Source organism: Nicotiana tabacum, chromosome 11 (genome assembly GCF_000715075.1).
Source record: "Nicotiana tabacum cultivar K326 chromosome 11, ASM71507v2, whole genome shotgun sequence".
NCBI classification, from domain to species: Eukaryota; Viridiplantae; Streptophyta; class Magnoliopsida; order Solanales; family Solanaceae; genus Nicotiana; species Nicotiana tabacum.
The window spans coordinates 178,418,501-178,438,704 of NC_134090.1; the positions used below are offsets into that span (position 1 = coordinate 178,418,501).

The following is a 20,204-nucleotide window of genomic DNA, read 5'->3' on the forward strand; positions in this document are numbered from 1 at the left end:
ACCACCAAAATGAACCAGAAAGGCGAAAGTCTCAGGTTTTATTAAACCCTTCCTCTGATTCTCTCCCTCTCTTTTTCCTCTTTATTAATACCCCAAGTCCCCAACTGACCAAAAAATTCCTTTTCCCTTTTTCAAAACAAAATTTTCATTTCAACTTCCTCGCATAGCAAAATCTCCACTATAAAATTGTACAGAACCAAACTCCGGCTGCAAATCGCAGCTACGGAAGTAAACAAAGATGAGTACTGTAGATAAAATGCTTATAAAAGGCATACGGAGCTTTGACCCTGAGAACAAAAATGTCATCACTTTTTTCAGGCCATTAACTCTCATCGTTGGCCCTAATGGCGCTGGAAAAACAGTAAAATCGCTACTCTTAACTCACTCTATTTACGTACATGAATTGGTATTTTTTTCATGTCAGTGTAATTTCTGCATAAAATGTTTGTTTATTAGGTTTAAATCGTTGCATAAATTTGTTGCTCGATCCATTCGTGTAATTTACTTTTGTTATTTTAATTCTAATATTATTTGAGTGTAAGTTAAGTTTTAATGTTCTATGCGTTGCCGGTGTAAAAAAGTTTTATAAAAATATATATTTTTAGCTGCTTCAAAAAAAAAATAGCCGATTTTTTTTTTTTTTTTTTTTTTTTTTTTTGTATATATGTGTATTATATACAAAAAAATATACATATTTTATACACTTTTCGGATAGTGAACACAATTAGTTTTAGTTGACCGACCATTTTTGTATTTTGCCCTTTTTTTACTAGCATTAATTGGTAACCTTAAGGAAATGGAAAGATTACCGTTAGTTTAAAAATTCTTTAAAGTATCAGTGCAGATAGCTTAGTCTATTGTATTTCTGTTTGTTGACTTACCGTTGTTAAAGGTTTGTTTGAAGCTAGGTGAAGATCAGGTTGGGCACTTTGTCTTGCTTAGGCGCTTTAGTGCAAGCTATATTTGGAAAACATGTATCAATTGTTAACTAAACTTTATTGGTGAATTTTTTAGTGATTAGCTATAAGAAACTATAATTTTACGTAAGAAATGTGATCATTAAAAAATTTAAGCATGTTTTCTACTTTATATATTTGGTTTAGTTATAATATTTTGATTTTTGAATCAGAAAGAAAGTTTTCAATTCTTTGTTCAACTAGTTGTTGTTTGCGCTTGTAATTACTTATTCATGCATTGAGTATATATTTTAATTTTTTCTTCATTAGCGCCTTATTTTGCTAAAGTCCACAATTTAATTGTCCTTTGCATTTATCAGAACTTCTCTATGATTTTCAACTTGGATATCTCTGGGTAGACTCCAGTTGAGTAGTTGAAGATGACCATCATCTGATCAAAAAACATGTTTTCCGTAGGCAGAGTAATTTGTATATTCGTTTCGTTTTATAATTATTTTTTCTTGCTGTGAGCAGACTATAATTGAGTGCTTGAAGGTTGCCTGCACTGGTGAGATGCCACCAAATGCTCGCTCTGGTCATAGCTTCATCCATGACCCTAAGGTGCTCATCTCCTTGGACTTACTTGAGAAGGAGTACATAAATTTTTTAATGACCGAGTTCTAATATCACTTGTCAACCAAAAGTTTAAACTCATGTTTAAAGTAGCAGTTTATCCAAAAACCAGTCAACAATCCCATAGCTGACGTGAACCGGATAGTTTGTTCTAGTTATCTTATGATTATGCTATTTAAGGTTGTTATTAATACCTGAATCCTGTGTTGGTGAAGGTGGCTGGAGAGACGGAGACAAAGGGGCAGATAAAGCTGCGGTTCAAAACAGCAGCAGGGAAAGATGTGGTTTGCATTAGGTCTTTTCAGCTAACTCAAAAGGCAACAAAGATGGAGTACAAGGCCATTGAGAGTGTACTACAGACTATCAATCCTCACACTGGAGAGGTATCACTAATTTATTTGCTGCTTTTTTTGGTCATTTTTTGTATTTGTCCATGGCTTATTGGTTTTGATATTTTATCTGATTTGGAGATGAACTAAGGGGATAGTAGAGTTAGGCAAGGTTATATGGCTGACAAATAGGTAAATTTTGACCTTCATCGGCAATGATAGTTATCTTTGTGTTCATATAGCTCAAATAAGAATATTGAGGTACACATATATACATGTGATGAGGATAAATAAAGACAATCGAATGCATGATTTGCTAGCAATAATGTTCTAAAAATAAATAATAAACAAAATATTGATCAAAGGGTTGGCTCTATTAAATTTGTACGTGAAATCAATGACAATCTTATAAAGTTTTTCATCAGTTTAATTCGTTGAAGGAAGGACTTGAGCCTGTCAACATTGGGGTCGAAGTGAGGGTAATTTTGCACACATGGAGGAGTTGTAATGAGTCATAGAGCTCTCAAGCATATCTTTATTCTCTTGGCATTGGTACATCATTGTTTTGTTTTCCTTTTTTGTTCTTGTAAAGTACAGAGACAATAGAGAAATCTCTCTTGTTTTGTATTCAAGAAGTAGCAAGTATATATACAAGTACATAGAGCCTTAACTATAGAAAGAATCAAAAAGAAAATCCTATAAATCTGCTATGAATCCCTATAATTATGCTAGTTATGTATATTACATAAGATTATGTCTACATTCATTATCTAACACTCCCCCTCAAGCTGGAGTATAGATATTGATCATGCCCAGCTTGTTACAAAGGTAGTCAACTCGAATTCCATTCAACGTCTTTGTGAACAAATCAGCTGGTTGCTCTCCTGTCTTCACGTAGCCAGTGGGGATCAAGTTCTCCTGAATCTTCTTACGAATAAAATGGCAGTCAACCTCAATATGCTTAGTTCCTTCATGATACACCGGATTTGACGCAATATGGAGGGCAACTTGATTGTCACACCAGCGTTTTGCTGGTATTGGATGCTCTAACCCAATTTCAGTCAACAGATGATGTATCTACATAATCTCACATGTAGACTGTGACATAGCTCTATACTCGGATTCTGCACTAGATCGAGATACACCACTTTGCTTCTTACTCCTCCATGATACCAAGTTTCCTCCAACAAAGACACAATAACCTGTAGTAAATCTTCTATCAATTTTCGATCCAGCCCAGTCAGCATCTGCAAAACACTCAATACGAGTATGATTGTGATTGCTATATAATATGCTAAGTCCAGGAGCTCCTTTCAAGTAACACAAAATTTGTTCCAAAGCTGCCCAATGTTTGACCGTTGGTGCAGACATGAACGGACTAACAACACTTACCGCAAAAGCAATATCTGGACGAGTCACAGTAAGGTAGTTTAATTTCCCAACTAACTTCCTGTATCTCTCTGGATCGTCAAAAGGATCACCATCATCTTTCATAAGATGCACATTAGGAACCATTGGAGTATTGCAATGTTTAGCTGCCAACTTTCCAGTTTCTGCAAGCAAGTCAAGAATGTACTTTCTCTGAGACAAAAGAATTCCCTTCTTGCTTCTATTTACTTCTACTCCCAAAAAGTATCCTTTGTATGAAACCTAGTATGCAGAAAAGACTTGAGGGAAGAAATCCTAGCATAGTCACTTCCTGTGATAACAATATCATCAACATATACAACAAGGAGAATAGTGCCAACTACTGATTTCCGATAGAAGACTCTGTGATCGCACATTTTCAACCCAAACTCCTGAACTACCTCACTAAACCTGCCAAACCAAGCTCGCGGACTCTGCTTCAAGCCATACAAGGACTTCTTCAAATGACAGACTTTCCCATACTCCCCTGAGCGATAAAATCGTGTGGTTGCTCCATATACACTTCCTCCTGAAGATCACCATGAAGGAACACATTCTTGATATCCAACGGATGTAAAAGCCAATTCTCGGACGCAGCTAGAGAAATAAATAAGTGGACAGAAGTGAGTTTGGCAACCGGGGAGAAGGTGTCAGAATAATCCACCCCATAAGTCTGAGCATACCCTTTCACCTCAAGTCTGACCTTAAGTCTTGCCACAGAACCATCTGGATTAACTTTAACGGTAAAGACCCACTTGCATCCCATTGGTTTATTTCCCTTTGGTAAATCTACCAAATCCTATGTGTGGTTGTCCTCTAAAGCATGTATTTCCTCAAGCATTGCATCAGACCATCCGGGATGATTCAAAGCCTCCTTCACTGTTTTGGGTATGGAAATGGAGTCTAGAGAAGCAATCATAGATCTAGACGTAGAGGATAAGTGGTCATAGGAAACAAAGTTAGCAACAGAATATGTCGATTTGCAAGTACGTGTACCTTTGCGAAGAGCAATAGGAAGATCAAGGTTATCTGGAGGATCAGGCAAAGGAGAATCAGATGATGCAGGAACTGGTGCGGGACATGTATCATTTGTCTCTCGCCTCCGTGAATATACTTGAACAATTGGAGGTCTTGCGGGAGCAAGTACTGAAGGCATAATAGTCGATTGGTGCTCAATAGAAGAACTGAGAGATCAAAGAGTATCATCTGATTGTTCTGTTAAAGTACGGGTAACCTGATATACTAGCCACTCATCTTCCTCCTCATAGCTTGTAGAAATGGGAGTTGCATAGAAGAATGGTGTAGTCTCTGAAAATACCACAGCAGTTGACATTAAATATTTGCCAAGCTTAGTAGAGTAACATCGATACCTCTTCTGAAGGCGAGAATAGCCCAGGAAAACACACTTCACAGCCTTGGGATCCAACTTGGTAAGAGATGGTGGAATATCTCGAACATAACATGTGCTTCCAAACACCTTAGGTTCCACCGGAAATAATGACTTGTTCGGAAAAAGAACACAATAAGGCACGTTACCATCGAGTACATCAGATGGCATGCTATTAACCAGAAAACAAGCCGTAGAAACCGCATCAGCCCAGAACTGTTTAGGAACCTTCATTTGGAACAAAAGTGCTCGGGGTGTCTCAAGTAGATGCCTATTCTTTCTCTCAGCAACTCCATTTTGAGAGGGTGTATGAACATATGAAGACTGATGTAATATACCATGTTGTCTCACGTAGAACTGAAATAACTCTGACATGTATTTTTTAGCGTTATCACTCCTTAGAGTACGTACTGAAGCATTGAATTGAGTTTTGACTTCAGCACAAAAGACAGAAAAATGAGTAAACACTTCAGAGCGGCTCTTCATAAAGTAAATCCAAGTCATTCGAGAAAAATCATCTATAAAAGTGACAAAATACTTATGCCCAGTTTTAGAAACAACCGGACATGGTCCCCAAACATTAGAATGGACCAACTCAAAAGCTGACTCAGCTCGCTTATTAACCTTTAGACTTAACGAGATGCGAATCGACATGACTCACAATCCAATGATGAAATATTCTGAAACTGAGGACAGAGCTTCTTTAATAAAGGCAAAGAGGGATGTCCAAGTCGACAATGTGCTTCAAAAGGAGACACGATACTAGAGCATGCAACATACCGTGACTCCCATTCATCAAGAATGTAGAGATCACTAGATATATATCCTTTACCAATAACCTGCATCGTCTTAAGATCTAAAAACAAACAATGATCGGGAAAGAATGCAACACAACAATTAAGGTCTTTGGTAATTTTACTAACAAAAATCAAGTTAAAGGCCGAGTTTGGTAGACTTAATACAGATGACAGGGTAATAGAGGAAGTTGGTTTAACAGTCCCAGATCCAACACTGCCACAAGTTGATCCATCAGCTACAGTAACCAGATAGGGTGCTTTATGTGAGCGAAAGCTAGAAAAAATATTTGGATTACCTGTCATGTGATTTGTAGCACCAGAATCGATCACCCATTTATTGGAAGAGGTGATAAGACATGTTTTATCTAACCCAACAAAGGCAGTAACTGAAGAAGATTCCTTATCTGATTTATGATATTGAAGGAATTTTAGAAACTTATCCGAAACCAAGATTGTTGGACTAGGAGTTGTTGCATTATTATTCTTTACCATCATTTTTTCCTTTCAATAACAAACTGATTAAACTAACAGAGGTCCCCGAAGCTAAAAGATACTCAAACAGATCCTAGTAGATACGAAACCAACAATCTATTGAACATGATTCAACTTTAATAATCCACTCAACCAAATCAGAGAACCAAACGAATTTGTCCCCAACTCAATTTCTGATAAGGAAAGACCCAACAGACAATATCAAGTCACTAATCGATCACCACAGTGAATAAAAAATAAAGATGCAAGCTCACACAGGCAGCCTCCAAGAAAAATACCACAGAATTAAAGAAATCGAATAACCAATAAACCAAACTCAAACCCGACCAAACAAAGTGAGAATAAGATGTGGTATAAGGTTCTTTGCCAAAATGTGGTTCTATGATCAGAGAACCACCACAAGTCAACTGGAAATGTCAAAAAGACCTCAGATTAGCTTCCGGCCAAGGAATTTCCGGCAGCGGATTCGACTCAACTTCGACGAGCAGTAGACCTGCTCTGATACCATATATAGTACAGAGACAATGGAGAAATCTCTCTTGTTTTGTATTCAAGAAGTAACAACTATATATACAAGTACATAGAGCCTTAACTATGGAAAGAATCAAAAAGAAATCCTATAAATTTGTTGTGAATCCCTATAATTATGCTAGCTATGTATATTATATAAGATTATGTCTACATTCAGATTATGTCTATATTCATTATCTAACACTCCCCCTCAAGCTGGAGCATAGATATTGATCATGCATAGCTTGTTACAAAGGTAATCAACTCAAATTCCATTCAACGCCTTTGTGAACAAATCAGTCGGTTGCTCTCCTGTCTTCACGTAGCCAGTGGAGATCAAGTTCTCCTGAATCTTCTTACAAATAAAATGGCAGTCAACCTCAATATGCTTAGTTCTTTCATGATACACCGGATTTGACGCAATATGGAGGGCAACTTGATTGTCACACCAGAGTTTTGCTGGTATTGGATGCTCTAACCCAATTTCAGTCAACAAATGATGTATCCACATAATCTCACATGTAGACTGTGACATAGCTCTATACTCAGATTCTGCACTAGATCGAGATACAACACTTTGCTTCTTACTCCTCCATGATACCAAGTTTCCTCCAACAAAGACACAATAACCTGTAGTAGATCTTCTATCAATTTTCGATCCAATCCAGTCAGCATCTGCAAAACACTCAATACGAGTATGATTGTGATTGCTATATAATATGCCAAGTCCAGGAGCTCCTTTCAAGTAACACAAAATTTGTTCCAAAGCTGCCCAATGTTTGACCGTGGTGCAGACATGAACTGGCTAACAACACTTACCGCAAAAGCAATATCTGGACAAGTCACAGTAAGGAAGTTAATTTCCCAACTAACCTCCTGTATCTCTCTGGATCATCAAAAGGATCACCATCATCTTTCATAAGATGCACATTAGGAACCATTGTAGTACTGCAAGGTTTAGCTGCCAACTTTCCAGTTTCTGCAAGCAAGTCAAGAATGTACTTTCTCTGAGACAAAAGAATTTCCTTCTTGCTTCTATTTACTTCTACTCCCAAAAAGTATTTCAACTGGCCCAAGTCCTTTGTATGAAACCTAATATGCAGAAAAGACTTGAGGGAAGAAATCCCAGCATAGTCACTTCCTGTTATAACAATACCATCAACATATACAACAAGGAGAATAGTGCCAACTACTGATTTCTGATAGAAGAATCTGTGATCGCACATTTTCAACCCAAACTCCTGAACTACCTCACTGAACTTGCCAAACCAAGCTCGCGGACTCTGCTTCAAGCCATACAAGGACTTTTTCAAATGACAGACTTTCCCATACCCCCCTGAGCGACAAAAGCGGGTGGTTGCTCCATATACACTTCCTCTTGAAGATCACCATGAAGGAACACATTCTTGATATCCAACTGATGTAAAAGCCAATTCTCGGACGCAACTAGAGAAATAAATAAGTGGACAGAAGTGAGTTTGGCAACCGGGGAGAAGGTGTCAGAATAATCCACCCCATAAGTCTGAGCATACCCTTTCGCCACAAGTTTGGCCTTAAGTCTTGCCACAGAACCATCTGGATTAACTTTAACGGTAAAGACCCACTTGCATCCCATTGGTTTCTTTCCCTTTGGTAAATCTACCAAATCCCATGTGGTTATCCTCTAAAGCATGTATTTCCTCAAGCATTGCATCAGACCATCCGGGATGATTCAAAGCCTCCTTCACTGTTTTGGGTATGAAGATGGAATCTAGAGAAGCAATCATAGATCTAGACGTAGAGGATAAGTGGTCATAGGAAACAAAGTTAGCAACAGAATATGTCGATTTGCAAGTACGTGTACCTTTGCGAAGATCAATAGGAAGATCAAGGTTATCTAGAGGATCAGGCAAAGGAGAATCAGATGATGCAGGAACTGGTGCGGGACATGTATCATTTGTCTCTCGCCTCCGTGAATATACTTGAACAATTGGAGGTCTTGCGGGAGCAGATACTGAAGGCATAATAGTCGATTGGTGCTCAATAGAAGAACTGGGAGATCAAAGAGTATCATCTGATTGTTCTATTAAAGTACGGGTAACCTGATATACTAGCCACTCATCTTCCTCCTCCTAGCTTGTAGAAATGGGAGTTGCATAGAAGAATGGTGTAGTCTCTGAAAATACCACAGCAGTTGACATTAAATATTTGCCAAGCTTAGTAGAGTAACATCGATACCTCTTCTGAAGGCGAGAATAGCCCAGGAAAACACACTTCACAGCCTTGGGATCCAACTTGGTAAGAGATGGTGGAATATCTCGAACATAACATGTGCTTCCAAACACCTTAGGTTCCACCAGAAATAATGACTTGTTCGGAAAAAGAACACAATAAGGCACGTTACCATCGAGTACATCAGATGGCATGCTATTAACCAGAAAACAAGCCGTAGAAACCGCATCAGCCCAGAACTGTTTAGGAACCTTCATTTGGAACAAAAGTGCTCGGGCTGTCTCAAGTAGATGCCTATTCTTTCTCTCAGCAACTCCATTTTGAGAGGGTGTATCAACACATGAAGACTGATGTAATATACCATGTTGTCTCATGTAGAACTGAAATAACTCTGACATGTATTCTTTAGCGTTATCACTCCTTAGAGTACGTACTGAAACATTGAATTGAGTTTTGACTTCAGCACAAAAGACAGAAAAATGAGTATACACTTCAGAGCGGCTCTTCATAAAGTAAATCCAAGTCATTCGAGAAAAATCATCTATAAAAGTGACAAAATACTTATGCCCAGTTTTAGAAACAACCGGACATGGTCCCCAAACATCAGAATGGACCAACTTAAAAGCTGACTCAGCTCGCTTATTAACCCTTGGACTTAACGAGATGCGATGGTGTTTTGCAAATCGACATGACTCACAATCCAATGATGAAATATTCTGAAACTGAGGACAGAGCTTCTTTAATAAAGGCAAAGAGGGATGTCCAAGTCGACAACGTGCTTCAAAAGGAGACACGATACTAGAGCATGCAACAGACTGTGGCTCCCATTTATCAAGAATGTAGAGATCACTAGATATATATCCTTTACCAATAACCTGCATCGTCTTAAGATCTAAAAACAAACAATGATCGGGAAAGAATGCAACACAACAGTTAAGGTCTTTGGTAATTTTACTAACAGAAATCAAGTTAAAGGCCAAGTTTGGTAGACTTAATACAGATGACAGGGTAATAGAGGAAGTTGGTTTAACATTCTCAGATACAACACTGCCACAAGTTGATCCATCAGCTACAGTAACCGGATAGGGTGCTTTATGTGAGCGAAAGCTAGAAAAAATATCTGGATTACCTGTCATGTGATTTGTAGCACCAGAATCGATCACTTATTTATTGGAAGAGGTGATAAGACATGTTTTATCTAACCCAACAAAGACAGTAACTGAAGAAGATTCCTTAACTGATTTATGATATTGAAGGAATTTTAGAAACTCATCTGAAACCAAGATTGTTGGACTAGGAGTTGTTGCATTATTATTCTTTACCATCATTTTTTCCTTTCAATAACAAACTGATTAAACTAACAGAGGTCCCCGAAGCTAAAAGATACTCAAACAGATCCCGGTAGATATGAAATCAACAATCTATTGAACATGATTCAACTTTAATAATCCACTCAACCAAATTAGAGAACCAAACGAATTTGTCCCCAACTCAATTTCTGATAAGGAAAGACCCAACAGACAATATCAAGTCACTAATCGATCACCACAGTGAGTCAAAAATAAAGATGCAAGCTTCTCACACAGGCAACCTCCAAGAAAAATACCACAGAATTAAAGAAATCGAATAACCAATAAACCAAACTCAAACCTGACCAAACAAAGTGAGAATAAGATTTGGTCTGAGCAGTGTTGTCAAAGGCGTGCTTAAAGCGCGCTTAAGCCCTAAAGCGAGGCTCAAAACATGTTGAGCGCTTCGCGTCGCTTTGTGGACGCTTCAGTGTTGCATCAAGGCTCTAAAGTATACTTTTCCTTGCCAATGAGTGTAATCCCGAAAGGCAATACTTAACAATTGATATTTCACTTTTTCATAACTTTTTTTCAATTTTTTTGTCCATATATTTGTTATTCATGCTTATAATTATTGGTCTTGGACTATATATACATGTTTTTACTTTTTCTCCGGTCTTTTTTCATTAAAGCTCAAGCTTTTTTTACGCTTTGCGCTTATAGCCCCAACAGGCCTTAGAGCTTTTTTGCGCTTTTCGTCTTTGATAACACTGGGTCTGAGGTTGTTCTTTGCCAAAATGTGGTTCTATGATCAGAGAACCACCACAAGTCAACTGGAAATGTCAAAAAGACCTCATATTAGCTTCCGGCCAAGGAATTTCCGGCAACGGATTTGACTCAACTCCGGCGAGCAGTAGACCTGCTCTGATACCATGTAAAGTACAAAGACAATAGAGAAATCTCTCTTGTTTTGTATTCAAGAAGTAACAAGTATATATACAAGTACATAGAGCTTTAACTATGGAAAGAATCAAAAAGGAAATCCTATAAATTTGTTGTGAATCCCTATAATTATGCTAGCTACGTATATTACATAAGATTATGTCTACATTCATTATATAACCGTTCTCATAGGGGCAATTGTAATTTGTATTTTTGTACAATCTATGAAAAAAGAAAATATGTGAGCCAGATTAAATTTTCTCCTTTGCTTCCCTCTCCTCTTATATTTGTCCTCTGATATTGTTTGTCATTTCCGGTTTGAAGCATACTGCATCATATCCAACTATAGCTCTTAGGATTTTGCTTACTGATAAAAAAAAGCTCTTGGATTTGCTTAGGGTGATAGGAGAAGCTTAGACTTCTATTCGAGCAATGGTTTGGCAGGGAAAAAGTTTCTTTCCTGAATTCTTAGCTTATTTGCTTGCAGAAAGTTTGCCTAAGCTATAGATGTGCCGATATGGACCGAGAAATTCCTGCTCTCATGGGTGTCTCAAAGGCCATTCTTGAAAATGTGATTTTTGTTCACCAAGATGAGGCAAACTGGCCATTGCAAGATCCTTCTACGCTGAAAAAGAAGTTTGATGATATTTTCTCCGCTACTAGGTAATTCATGTTTTCAATAGTGGATATTTCATTGATTATCAACAGAGTTGGTGTTGGAAAGATGTATTCTTCTGTATCATCCGGTGTAGTTATATTCTTTCTTGAATAGGCATGAAATTCTAGCCTATCATCATTTTACTCGGTCAAGAACATTGAAAAGAAGACTAGTCCCTGCCTCAGCCTTTCTAACTTTTTCTATTTGCATTTACTCCATGTTGTTATGATTCATCAGTAAACTTTTAACGGAGAAAAAGTATCAAAGGGGCAAGAATCATAGATGCACCAGTTAGTACACTCTCTTTACGCAAAAGATGCACAAAATCTGGAATAGAATCTTCAGTTTCCCCCGTTTAATGCTGTTTGAATCTAATCCATGTTCATCTGTATGAATTTCCGCAAGTTGCTGGAGATACCAATGCTTAGAATTCTCTGGGTAGGATTCTTTTGGATTCCCGAATTTGACACTACTTAAGCTGCATTCTTGGTCCACAGTTCTCAAGTTAGGATATCTAAGGTTTAGCGGGTTTACCTGGACTCATGCATGTCTCAGTGCTGTCAAAACTTACTAGCTTGGTCTCTACAAAAGAAGGGTATTTGTTAACCACTTATTGAGCATCATCATCAGGATTTGAAATTAGTATGAGATTTTGAGCTCGATACCAGAATCAATGAATCATGACATCTGGAGTAAGCTTTTCACTAAGTTCGGTGCTTAATGAGTAGGTAGAATGATTATCTCGGAATCATTTTGCTTTTATGGTTATAAAAAATAAATAAATAAAATAAACGCGTCTTTCTTGCTGCTGATTCAAAACTTAGTTCATCATCGGTCATCCTATAATGGAACAACCCATTTTTATCTTTAAGCACATACGTCATTGAGCATCTGCCCCAAATTGTCGTTGTTTCTTGAGAGTTGAGATGCTGTCTGATTGTGATGCTCAAGTCTGTCAAGATATAACTGCATCTCTCTGTGTGTTAAGAGGTCTTTTGAGAAAAATTATGGTGTAAATAGGTAGGTGATTTCCATGCAATGGCAATTTCTGATGTGCAGTGGTTAAGCTGGCTTTACATAGGGAATATGGGTTTTCTGGTACAAGGGAGTAGGGACAAAGTTCTTCTTGCATTTCTTTTTTCAATTTTTCTTGCTTGGTTTATATTTGTTTGGTTCTAACCAAATGCTAAAAAGTTGATTACTCAATATTCAGAGTTGTTTAGTCCTTGGGATATCGAGCTAATGGGCACCGTAACTTACATTTTTCCTTCTGTAAGTTAAATTCTACTTTATTTTTACTGTTTAGATACACAAAGGCGTTGGAGGTTATTAAAAAGCTTCACAAGGATCAAGCTCAAGAAATAAAGACATATAAGCTGAAACTGGAGAATCTTCAGACATTGAAAGATGCTGCTTACAAGGTTCTGAAGTGACCTCTATTGAAATATGTGTTTTTTCCCTCTCTTCTCCTTTTTATCCACTCAGGCAGTTGTCCAAACTTCTAGAAGCTATCACTTAAATCAGTTTTTTCGATAAAACTTATGCTTGTTGATGTTACATATTACTCATTCATTTATGATGTTAGATCCTGTTGCTTGAAAATGGAGGAACTATAATTTGAATGCCTTGCTTTAGGCTCGATAATTTAGCAAAACGAAGAGAAATTTACCCCATTTTGTAATTAAAAAAAGATAAATTTCCTACCAAGAAGAATTTCAAGAGAAATTTCCTATTCTTGAAACCAAGAGGAATTCATTGTGGATATTTTTGAGCATGTTTGATAAGTTATCGAGATCAGTCCCCACTTCTGGAAATGCCATTTGGCAGATCTTTTGTTGAAGGCCTGTTAATAAGTACCACCATCTTCATGACTCCTCTGTCATATATTGATACTGCTGTCCACTCCATAAAAATATTTCCAATGAACAGAAATACCTCTGCTTGTTATGTCATTTTTTTTTGAATGATCTGCTTGTAATGTCAAAACTTTGCTTCTGTCTTTCACCTCGTGGCAAGTGGGCCTGTTCCCTGTTCCCCCTCTTACTCTGCTGTGAGCAGATAGATTCTTCTTCTTATTAACCCAAGGGATCGTTGTTCCTGTATGTGTGAATATGTGAAAACTTTTGAGCTAATGCAACTAGAAACAAGAAGGATTGTAGAGAGCCAGCGTAAAAGCTTTTGACTGAAGTTCTCTTTAATGCTTAATCTAGGTTTTGAGATTTGTTGTTGCTTCTAAATGTACATACACACTTATTTTTTCTGTGATCTTCCAGATATTAATACCATGTTGTTTTGATCATAGTTGTTCTCTAACCATAGAGCAATGTGAACCTGTAATTCTGATATCAATACTGTTTTTGACTTTGGTTGAGGACTGCACTAGTTAAACGAATGGTACATTATAAAACGATAGTAATTTGATCTTGTCTTTTAATCTAGCTGCGGGAAAGCATTGCCCAAGATAAAGAGAAAACCGAGTCACTGAAAAGTCAGATGGAGGAGCTTGAAAAAGAGATTCGGACTCTAGAGAGTAAGATCCACCATACTGAAGCAACTTTAAAGGACCTTCATCAATTGCAGCGAGAGATAGCCACCAAAACTGCTGAAAGGAAAACATTGTTCAATGAACAGGAAAAACAGTATGCAGCACTGGCAGAGGAGAATGAAGGTTTACTAAAAGGAATATACTGATATATATTTATTCTTTCGGCACAGAAGTGATGCACAAATCATATTAGACATCAAGCTGAACATAATTCATGTTGTTAATATCCTTAAGTAAATTCTTATTTTGTGTATGTGTGCATGTTTATTCGCTGAAGTACTTTTTGTAAAAATTGATATCTTCAAATATTTTCACTTTTGAATTGCTAGACACTGATGAAGAGCTGAGTGAATGGAAAACAAAGTTTGATGAAAGGATAGCGCTTCTGGAATTGAAAATTAGCAAGTTGGAGAGGGAAATGAATGACTCAGAGACAAAGAGTTCCCTTCTTAAGCAGTCCATGACAGACTATATCGTGGAGATCAGCAAGCTTCAAGCTGAGGCTGAAGTAATTTCCTTCGGCCTATGTGCTGGTTGATTTCTTAAAGTTCTCGCATCTTGCTTCCCTTTCTTAAGGTTCACTTTCTTTTTGATTTTTGTGTCTTAGGCTCTTGCGGTGTTAAAGAATGAAAGAGACGTCATTATCAGGAAGCTTTTTGGCAGACATAACTTAGGTGCTGTTCCAAGTGGGCCGCTCAGTGATGATGTCACATTGAATTTAATGAATCGTATAAACCTACGATTAGCACATCTTGATAAGGATTTACAAGATAAAAAGGTGGTTCTTTCACTGTACCAGCCTATATACATATATTTAGACATGCTATGTTGTTTTAACTTGTCCGTTTAAGATTAATTTTACTTTGATTCAGCTATGTTGCGAGGCTTGAATGCCCTTCTCTTTTTGTTTCATTTATGTTATTCATGTTTCTATCCAATGGCATATAATTGTGTCTTTAAGTGTGTAAGTCTTGCTGCTGTTTGAATATCAAGTCTTCCTTGAAATGAAGTTCAGGTTTGGAGGTATTTATTGAATTCATCTTGTTTGTCATTAATTTTCGCTTTAAACTTAAAATAGTCATCATTTGGTCTATTATTAGATTTATCTTGCGTCCAACCTGCATTCCAGGAAAGGGGCAAACATGTCAAGATTGATTGTCACATCATTCATGAGAAAATCCATTCTGAACTTGTATTCCCTTGCTTTGGTTGTTCAGATAGTCAGTAAGCATACTAATTTACCGAGGTACTGTTAGTTATGAGAATCAAGCATCTAAGTGGAAAACTCGAGTCTTTAACCTATTTGCTCGGCGAGATTATGTCCAGATTCATTATACCTATGTGTGTAGGATATCTAAAATACTCGTATTAAACAGGATCCTTGTAGATAAGGTAATATACCTTATTAAAGTAGTAAACTCCTGTATAAGGAGCTGGAGCTCTTTTATATTAAGTTTGACCATCAGGGCAAACAGTTTTTCTCTTCTCTTGCTTCTCATTTTGTTAGTTCTGATTCTTTTCTTGGGACCTTTACTCTCAATGTTCTTAGGTTTGTGATTACCAGTCAACTTCTGTTTTTCTGTCTCAAACAGCAGCGTGTATTTTGGAAAACCCACTTTAATTTGGACCGTTAGATCCACAATGGGATGCCAGTTGGATTGTTGGATCCCTATGCCATGTCCAGCTACTTAGTCTAGTTGACTTCTCTATATCTGCTGCCGCAGATTCTCTTGACTACTTTATGTATCTGATAAAATGGATATCGTGAGACATAGATATCAGTGTTTAACTGTAAAATTAGGTGCTTCATGTTCTCAACTTTGTAATTGCTTTCTCTGAAACATAGAAAAGCATAACCTGACATCTGTCATACTCGCTCATACTTTGCTTCATCTAAACTTTTCTGACATCATATGAAGAAGCTAACTTTCACTTCGAGTAACGTTGTTTTAGGAAACAAATGAGGCAGAAATTGCAGCTGCGTGGCATCAATACGAAATTGCAAATAACCTCTGGAATGAAAAGGAGGCGCAAAAAGTGGCTAGAGCAGATATTAAGGTTTATTCTTATGGGTAACATTGCTGGTATGCTAATGATGTGGCATTTTTACACATTTTCTTGGTTCCATCACTGCAGAATGGCATTTTGAAGCGTATTGAAGAGAAGGAAAATGAGCGGAATGAGTTTGAACGTGAGATTTCTAATGTTAATATGGCTCATCTTGATGAGAGAGAGAAAAAAATGGTTTGATGTCTCTGCTTAATATTTCAACTCTTTTTGATGAACATTAGTTATGTGGCTAACGCATCTTTGTTCTTTCAGCAAATTGAATGCGAGAGAAAGTCTAAGCAGCTTGCAGAAAGAGAATTTGACTCAAACATAAGGCAAAAGCAGACTGAGATGTTCACCATAGACCAAAAACTTAAAGATCTTCATGCTGAAAAAGATCGTATGGCCAATGAGTCTGAGGATAGAATTAAGCTCTCTCTTAAGAAGGCAGAGCTGGAAACTCTCAAGAAGAAACATAAAAAGCTGTAAGTCACTTTTCACTTCATAGTGTTTCATCCACAATTAATTAGGGCTAAAGTAGAAACAGAAAAAGACGTAAGTCATTTTTCCTTTTTGTAGTGTTGCGCCACATTTTTGTTGTGTTTATTATAGCTATACTCTTTTGTTCACAAGTGATGCTTTTTTCAATAAAACTAACAGAATGGATGATAACAAGGATAAAGTAAAAGGAGTATTGAAAGGAAGGCTTCCATCTGACAAGGACTTGAAGAAAGAAATTACTCAGGCACAAAGGTTCTTTTTCCCTATCTCTTGCGTCCTCATAATATATTTAATCTTTGATTTTTTTTCTTGAAGTTCGATCACCACCATTCTTAGCTTTTAAACAAAGGCGTGACTGCTGTTATTGGCAGATGCGAAGCAAAACACAGACACGAAAATGTACTCCACAGTTGAGGGGCAAAAAGTGCATTATTTGATGTTTCTTCTTTGTTGTGTAAAATATGCACTAATTAGATCCCCGTTGAAAGCTAAAATCTCAGTACTTTATTGTCGATCGATATGGACATATGTATACCTTACTTTAGTGGCATAGGCTTTATAATCTGTTCTTTTCCCAGTTTCTATATTTCCTTTGGAAAAACTTAAAATCCTAGAACCTTAATTGTACCCTATATATTACTGAAGAGGTGTTGTCTTAGGATGCATATGTGTCTGGTATTCAAACAGCTGAAACAACTAGGACAAGGATCAGAGTGGACAAGTATACTGCTCATGTTCAAGTCATCCTAGGAGGAGCATGAGATGCTTAGAGGTCACATGGAAGGCAAGTGTTGTGTAGCCAATTGGCATAGACAGCTTGGTGTCTGAGGACCAAAACGGTTTCACCAGAGGGACTTGGGGGTGGGGGGTGGGAGGGGGGAGAGGGGGAGGGAAAGTTCTGATATCTCCTCTGCTTCTCCTGTTCGTGATGAAAAGCTTCAGCATGATGATCAAGAAGGCTTTGAGCTGGAATGGTTTAACTTTTTGGAAACGTAAGGATTCCTCAAACCTGCATATCTCACATGACCTTAGCCAGATATTGAGCTAACTCTTTGTGAGGCAAATGAGGTGCCAATAGCATCCTTAGGAGCAGTGTTACTCCAGGTTATGAAGGTGATACAACAGCGTAAGAGATGCTTTATGTGTGAAAAGAAAGAATAGACAATCAGTCACCTGCTCCCTCAGTGAAAGCTGGCTACTGATCTATGGAGCACGTTCTCCAATCTCTCTGGACTCCAGTGGAATATGCCTAACTGTTTGGGAGAGTGCTTCAGGATGTGGGAGGACAGTCAGTGCATAAAAAGATTAGGAAATATTAGAATTCTATTCCTCTTTGCATCGGATAGACATTACGGCTAGAGTTCAAGATGTTTTGAAAGAGAAGTAAATATCTAATAAGCTTGAGAGAAAAAGTCTGTATACTCTTCTTTTGGTGCAAACAACATCTGACTTGTTAAAGATCCTTGAACTCTTATGAACTCCTTAGAGCTTAAACTATAAAGTTTTTATAAACATTGTATCACCTTCTTGGGGTGCAATTATATCTGTGAATAGAATGATTACTCATTAAAGAAAAGACGGAGATTGTTAGGGGTCTCTTCATGAGGAGATCAAAATTGTTCTTATATGAAACCACTTTATAATGACACAGAGATCAGATTAAACACCAATTTTAATTGTCTTCTGGATGGAAGGTGGTTTGCACCGGCACAATTACAATCATGGGTATACCTCGATGTCTAATACCGATACTGTATTCTGTTTTTAGTACCACTTTATTTATTTTTCGACGTCGTAGCTTTTAGTTACTTAGTTTGTCTGACATCCTTTTTTGGTTGCTTATGTCTTAAGTTATAGTAGTTTATTTGCTCAGCTACTCTTCAAAATGCTTAAATTTCGGTCAAGAACTCTGTAGCTCAAGAAAATAAAGCAGATATGGCTTATCCTACTAATAAGATGGCCCTGCTTGGTCCCAATTCTTTATCCTACTAATAAAATGGCCCTGCTTGGTTTACAATGCATGTGAATCCTTTTTTTCTCTTTGGATATAGTAAACCCCATCCCCTAACACCACTTCTCTCTCTTGGTTGGAGGTAGGTAGAAGTCTTTTCACATTACAGTGATCAGTGGATCTTACAGTTCTATTCTTCAATCTCTGGTTTTTCCTTCATTGTTTGTGCATTTGTATGTTTCTCTTTGATATTCTTCAATCATTCCAAGTTTCCCAAAGTGGAAGAATCATTACAGTTCTATTTTTCTGTTTTTGTGATTCTTCCACTTTGGGAAACTTGGAATGATTCTTAGATTTTGTTTTTTCAAATTTCATGTGATGATATGCAGCAAGTACAACATTGCCGATGGTATGCGGCAAATGTTTGATCCATTTGAAAGAGTTGCTCGTGCTCATCATATTTGCCCTTGCTGTGAGCGTCCATTCTCTGCTGAAGAGGAGGATGAATTTGTTAAGAAGGTCATTCTTTTACTTCTATTTTGTCATTCTTTCCGTTTCTTTTGGAGAGTCATCTTCTGACTACTACTGTCCTGACTCATGTTTTGTTTATGAATTGCAGCAACGAGTGAAAGCTGCTAGCTCTGCTGAGCATATTAAAGTATTAGCTATGGATTCTTCAAATGCTGATTCTCGTTTCCAACAGTTAGACAAGCTTCGTTTGGTTTATGAAGAGTATCTCAAAGTGGGAAAGGAATCAATACCTCTAGCAGAGAAGAACCTTAGTGAGCTAAACGAGGAATTAGATCAAAAAAATCAGTCTCTGGATGATGTAATTTCAGATCCTTTATATTTTATTTTCTAGTATTGGGACTTTACCAGTCATATATTGGAACTGTTACTGTGAATGCTGAAGTAACGACCTGTTTGGCCACCTGCACCATTTTGGCTTTCATCCCCACCTTTTCTGTTTAAGTAATGACTTGTTTGCTAAGTTGCTCGGACTCTTCAGTTTTGGTGCCGCACCCGTGTTGATACAACGTGGTTGTGGGTATGGGATAGGTACCGAATCTGGTCAATCGATTTTGGGCACTTTGACCAAAATCGACGGAGAAATTTGAGACAGATACAATGATTTCTAAAATTAATACAAAAGCTAGGGTGAAATTGAGAATAAAAGAGAAACTTTCTGCACTCTACAAGCACATGTAGGTTTTCCACATAATATATCATAATTTTGGCATATTTCTATAACTCTATTTTGAGATATTTGAATCATTTTTAGCCGAATCCTCGCACCCGTATCCATACCCCCGAATTTAAAAATTTAGATCATGAAGGATCTCGCCTCTAGATTCGCACCCATATTAGACACCTGTACCCGAGTCCGAGCAACTTAGCTTGTTTGTCTACCTGCACCATTTTGGCTTTTCCCGCCACCTTTTTCAACATAATTTGATCTTCCTCCTTTTGTTTTCTATGGACTCAGCAAAATGGATAAGATACCTGTTCCTAAGGAAATATATCCAGTGACCAATTCCTTATTACATACATCTATGCATGGAGAATATATGTTGGAGGATGTCCGTCATCCTTTAGTAATGTTAACA

At 37.4% G+C, this 20,204-nt stretch overlaps 1 protein-coding gene across 3 annotated transcripts in view; it reads left to right on the top strand.

The window, feature by feature from the left end:
- Positions 1-20,204, top strand: part of LOC107797609 (DNA repair protein RAD50-like) — a 27,316-nt gene continuing 7,112 nt past the window's right edge. For 2 of the 3 annotated variants that reach the window (XM_075225800.1, XM_075225801.1), the window contains exons 1-14: positions 1-361; positions 1,431-1,517; positions 1,745-1,912; positions 11,381-11,556; positions 12,858-12,972; positions 13,991-14,219; positions 14,426-14,604; positions 14,704-14,874; positions 16,050-16,154; positions 16,233-16,340; positions 16,419-16,630; positions 16,806-16,898; positions 18,987-19,116; positions 19,217-19,426. In XM_075225800.1, coding sequence (XP_075081901.1) covers positions 239-361; positions 1,431-1,517; positions 1,745-1,912; positions 11,381-11,556; positions 12,858-12,972; positions 13,991-14,219; positions 14,426-14,604; positions 14,704-14,874; positions 16,050-16,154; positions 16,233-16,340; positions 16,419-16,630; positions 16,806-16,898; positions 18,987-19,116; positions 19,217-19,426 — 2,106 coding nt within the window. In that variant the 5' untranslated portion in view covers positions 1-238. The remainder of the gene's footprint in view (positions 362-1,430; positions 1,518-1,744; positions 1,913-11,380; positions 11,557-12,857; positions 12,973-13,990; positions 14,220-14,425; positions 14,605-14,703; positions 14,875-16,049; positions 16,155-16,232; positions 16,341-16,418; positions 16,631-16,805; positions 16,899-18,986; positions 19,117-19,216; positions 19,427-20,204) is intronic. The other variant, XR_012696880.1, reaches the window with a different exon arrangement.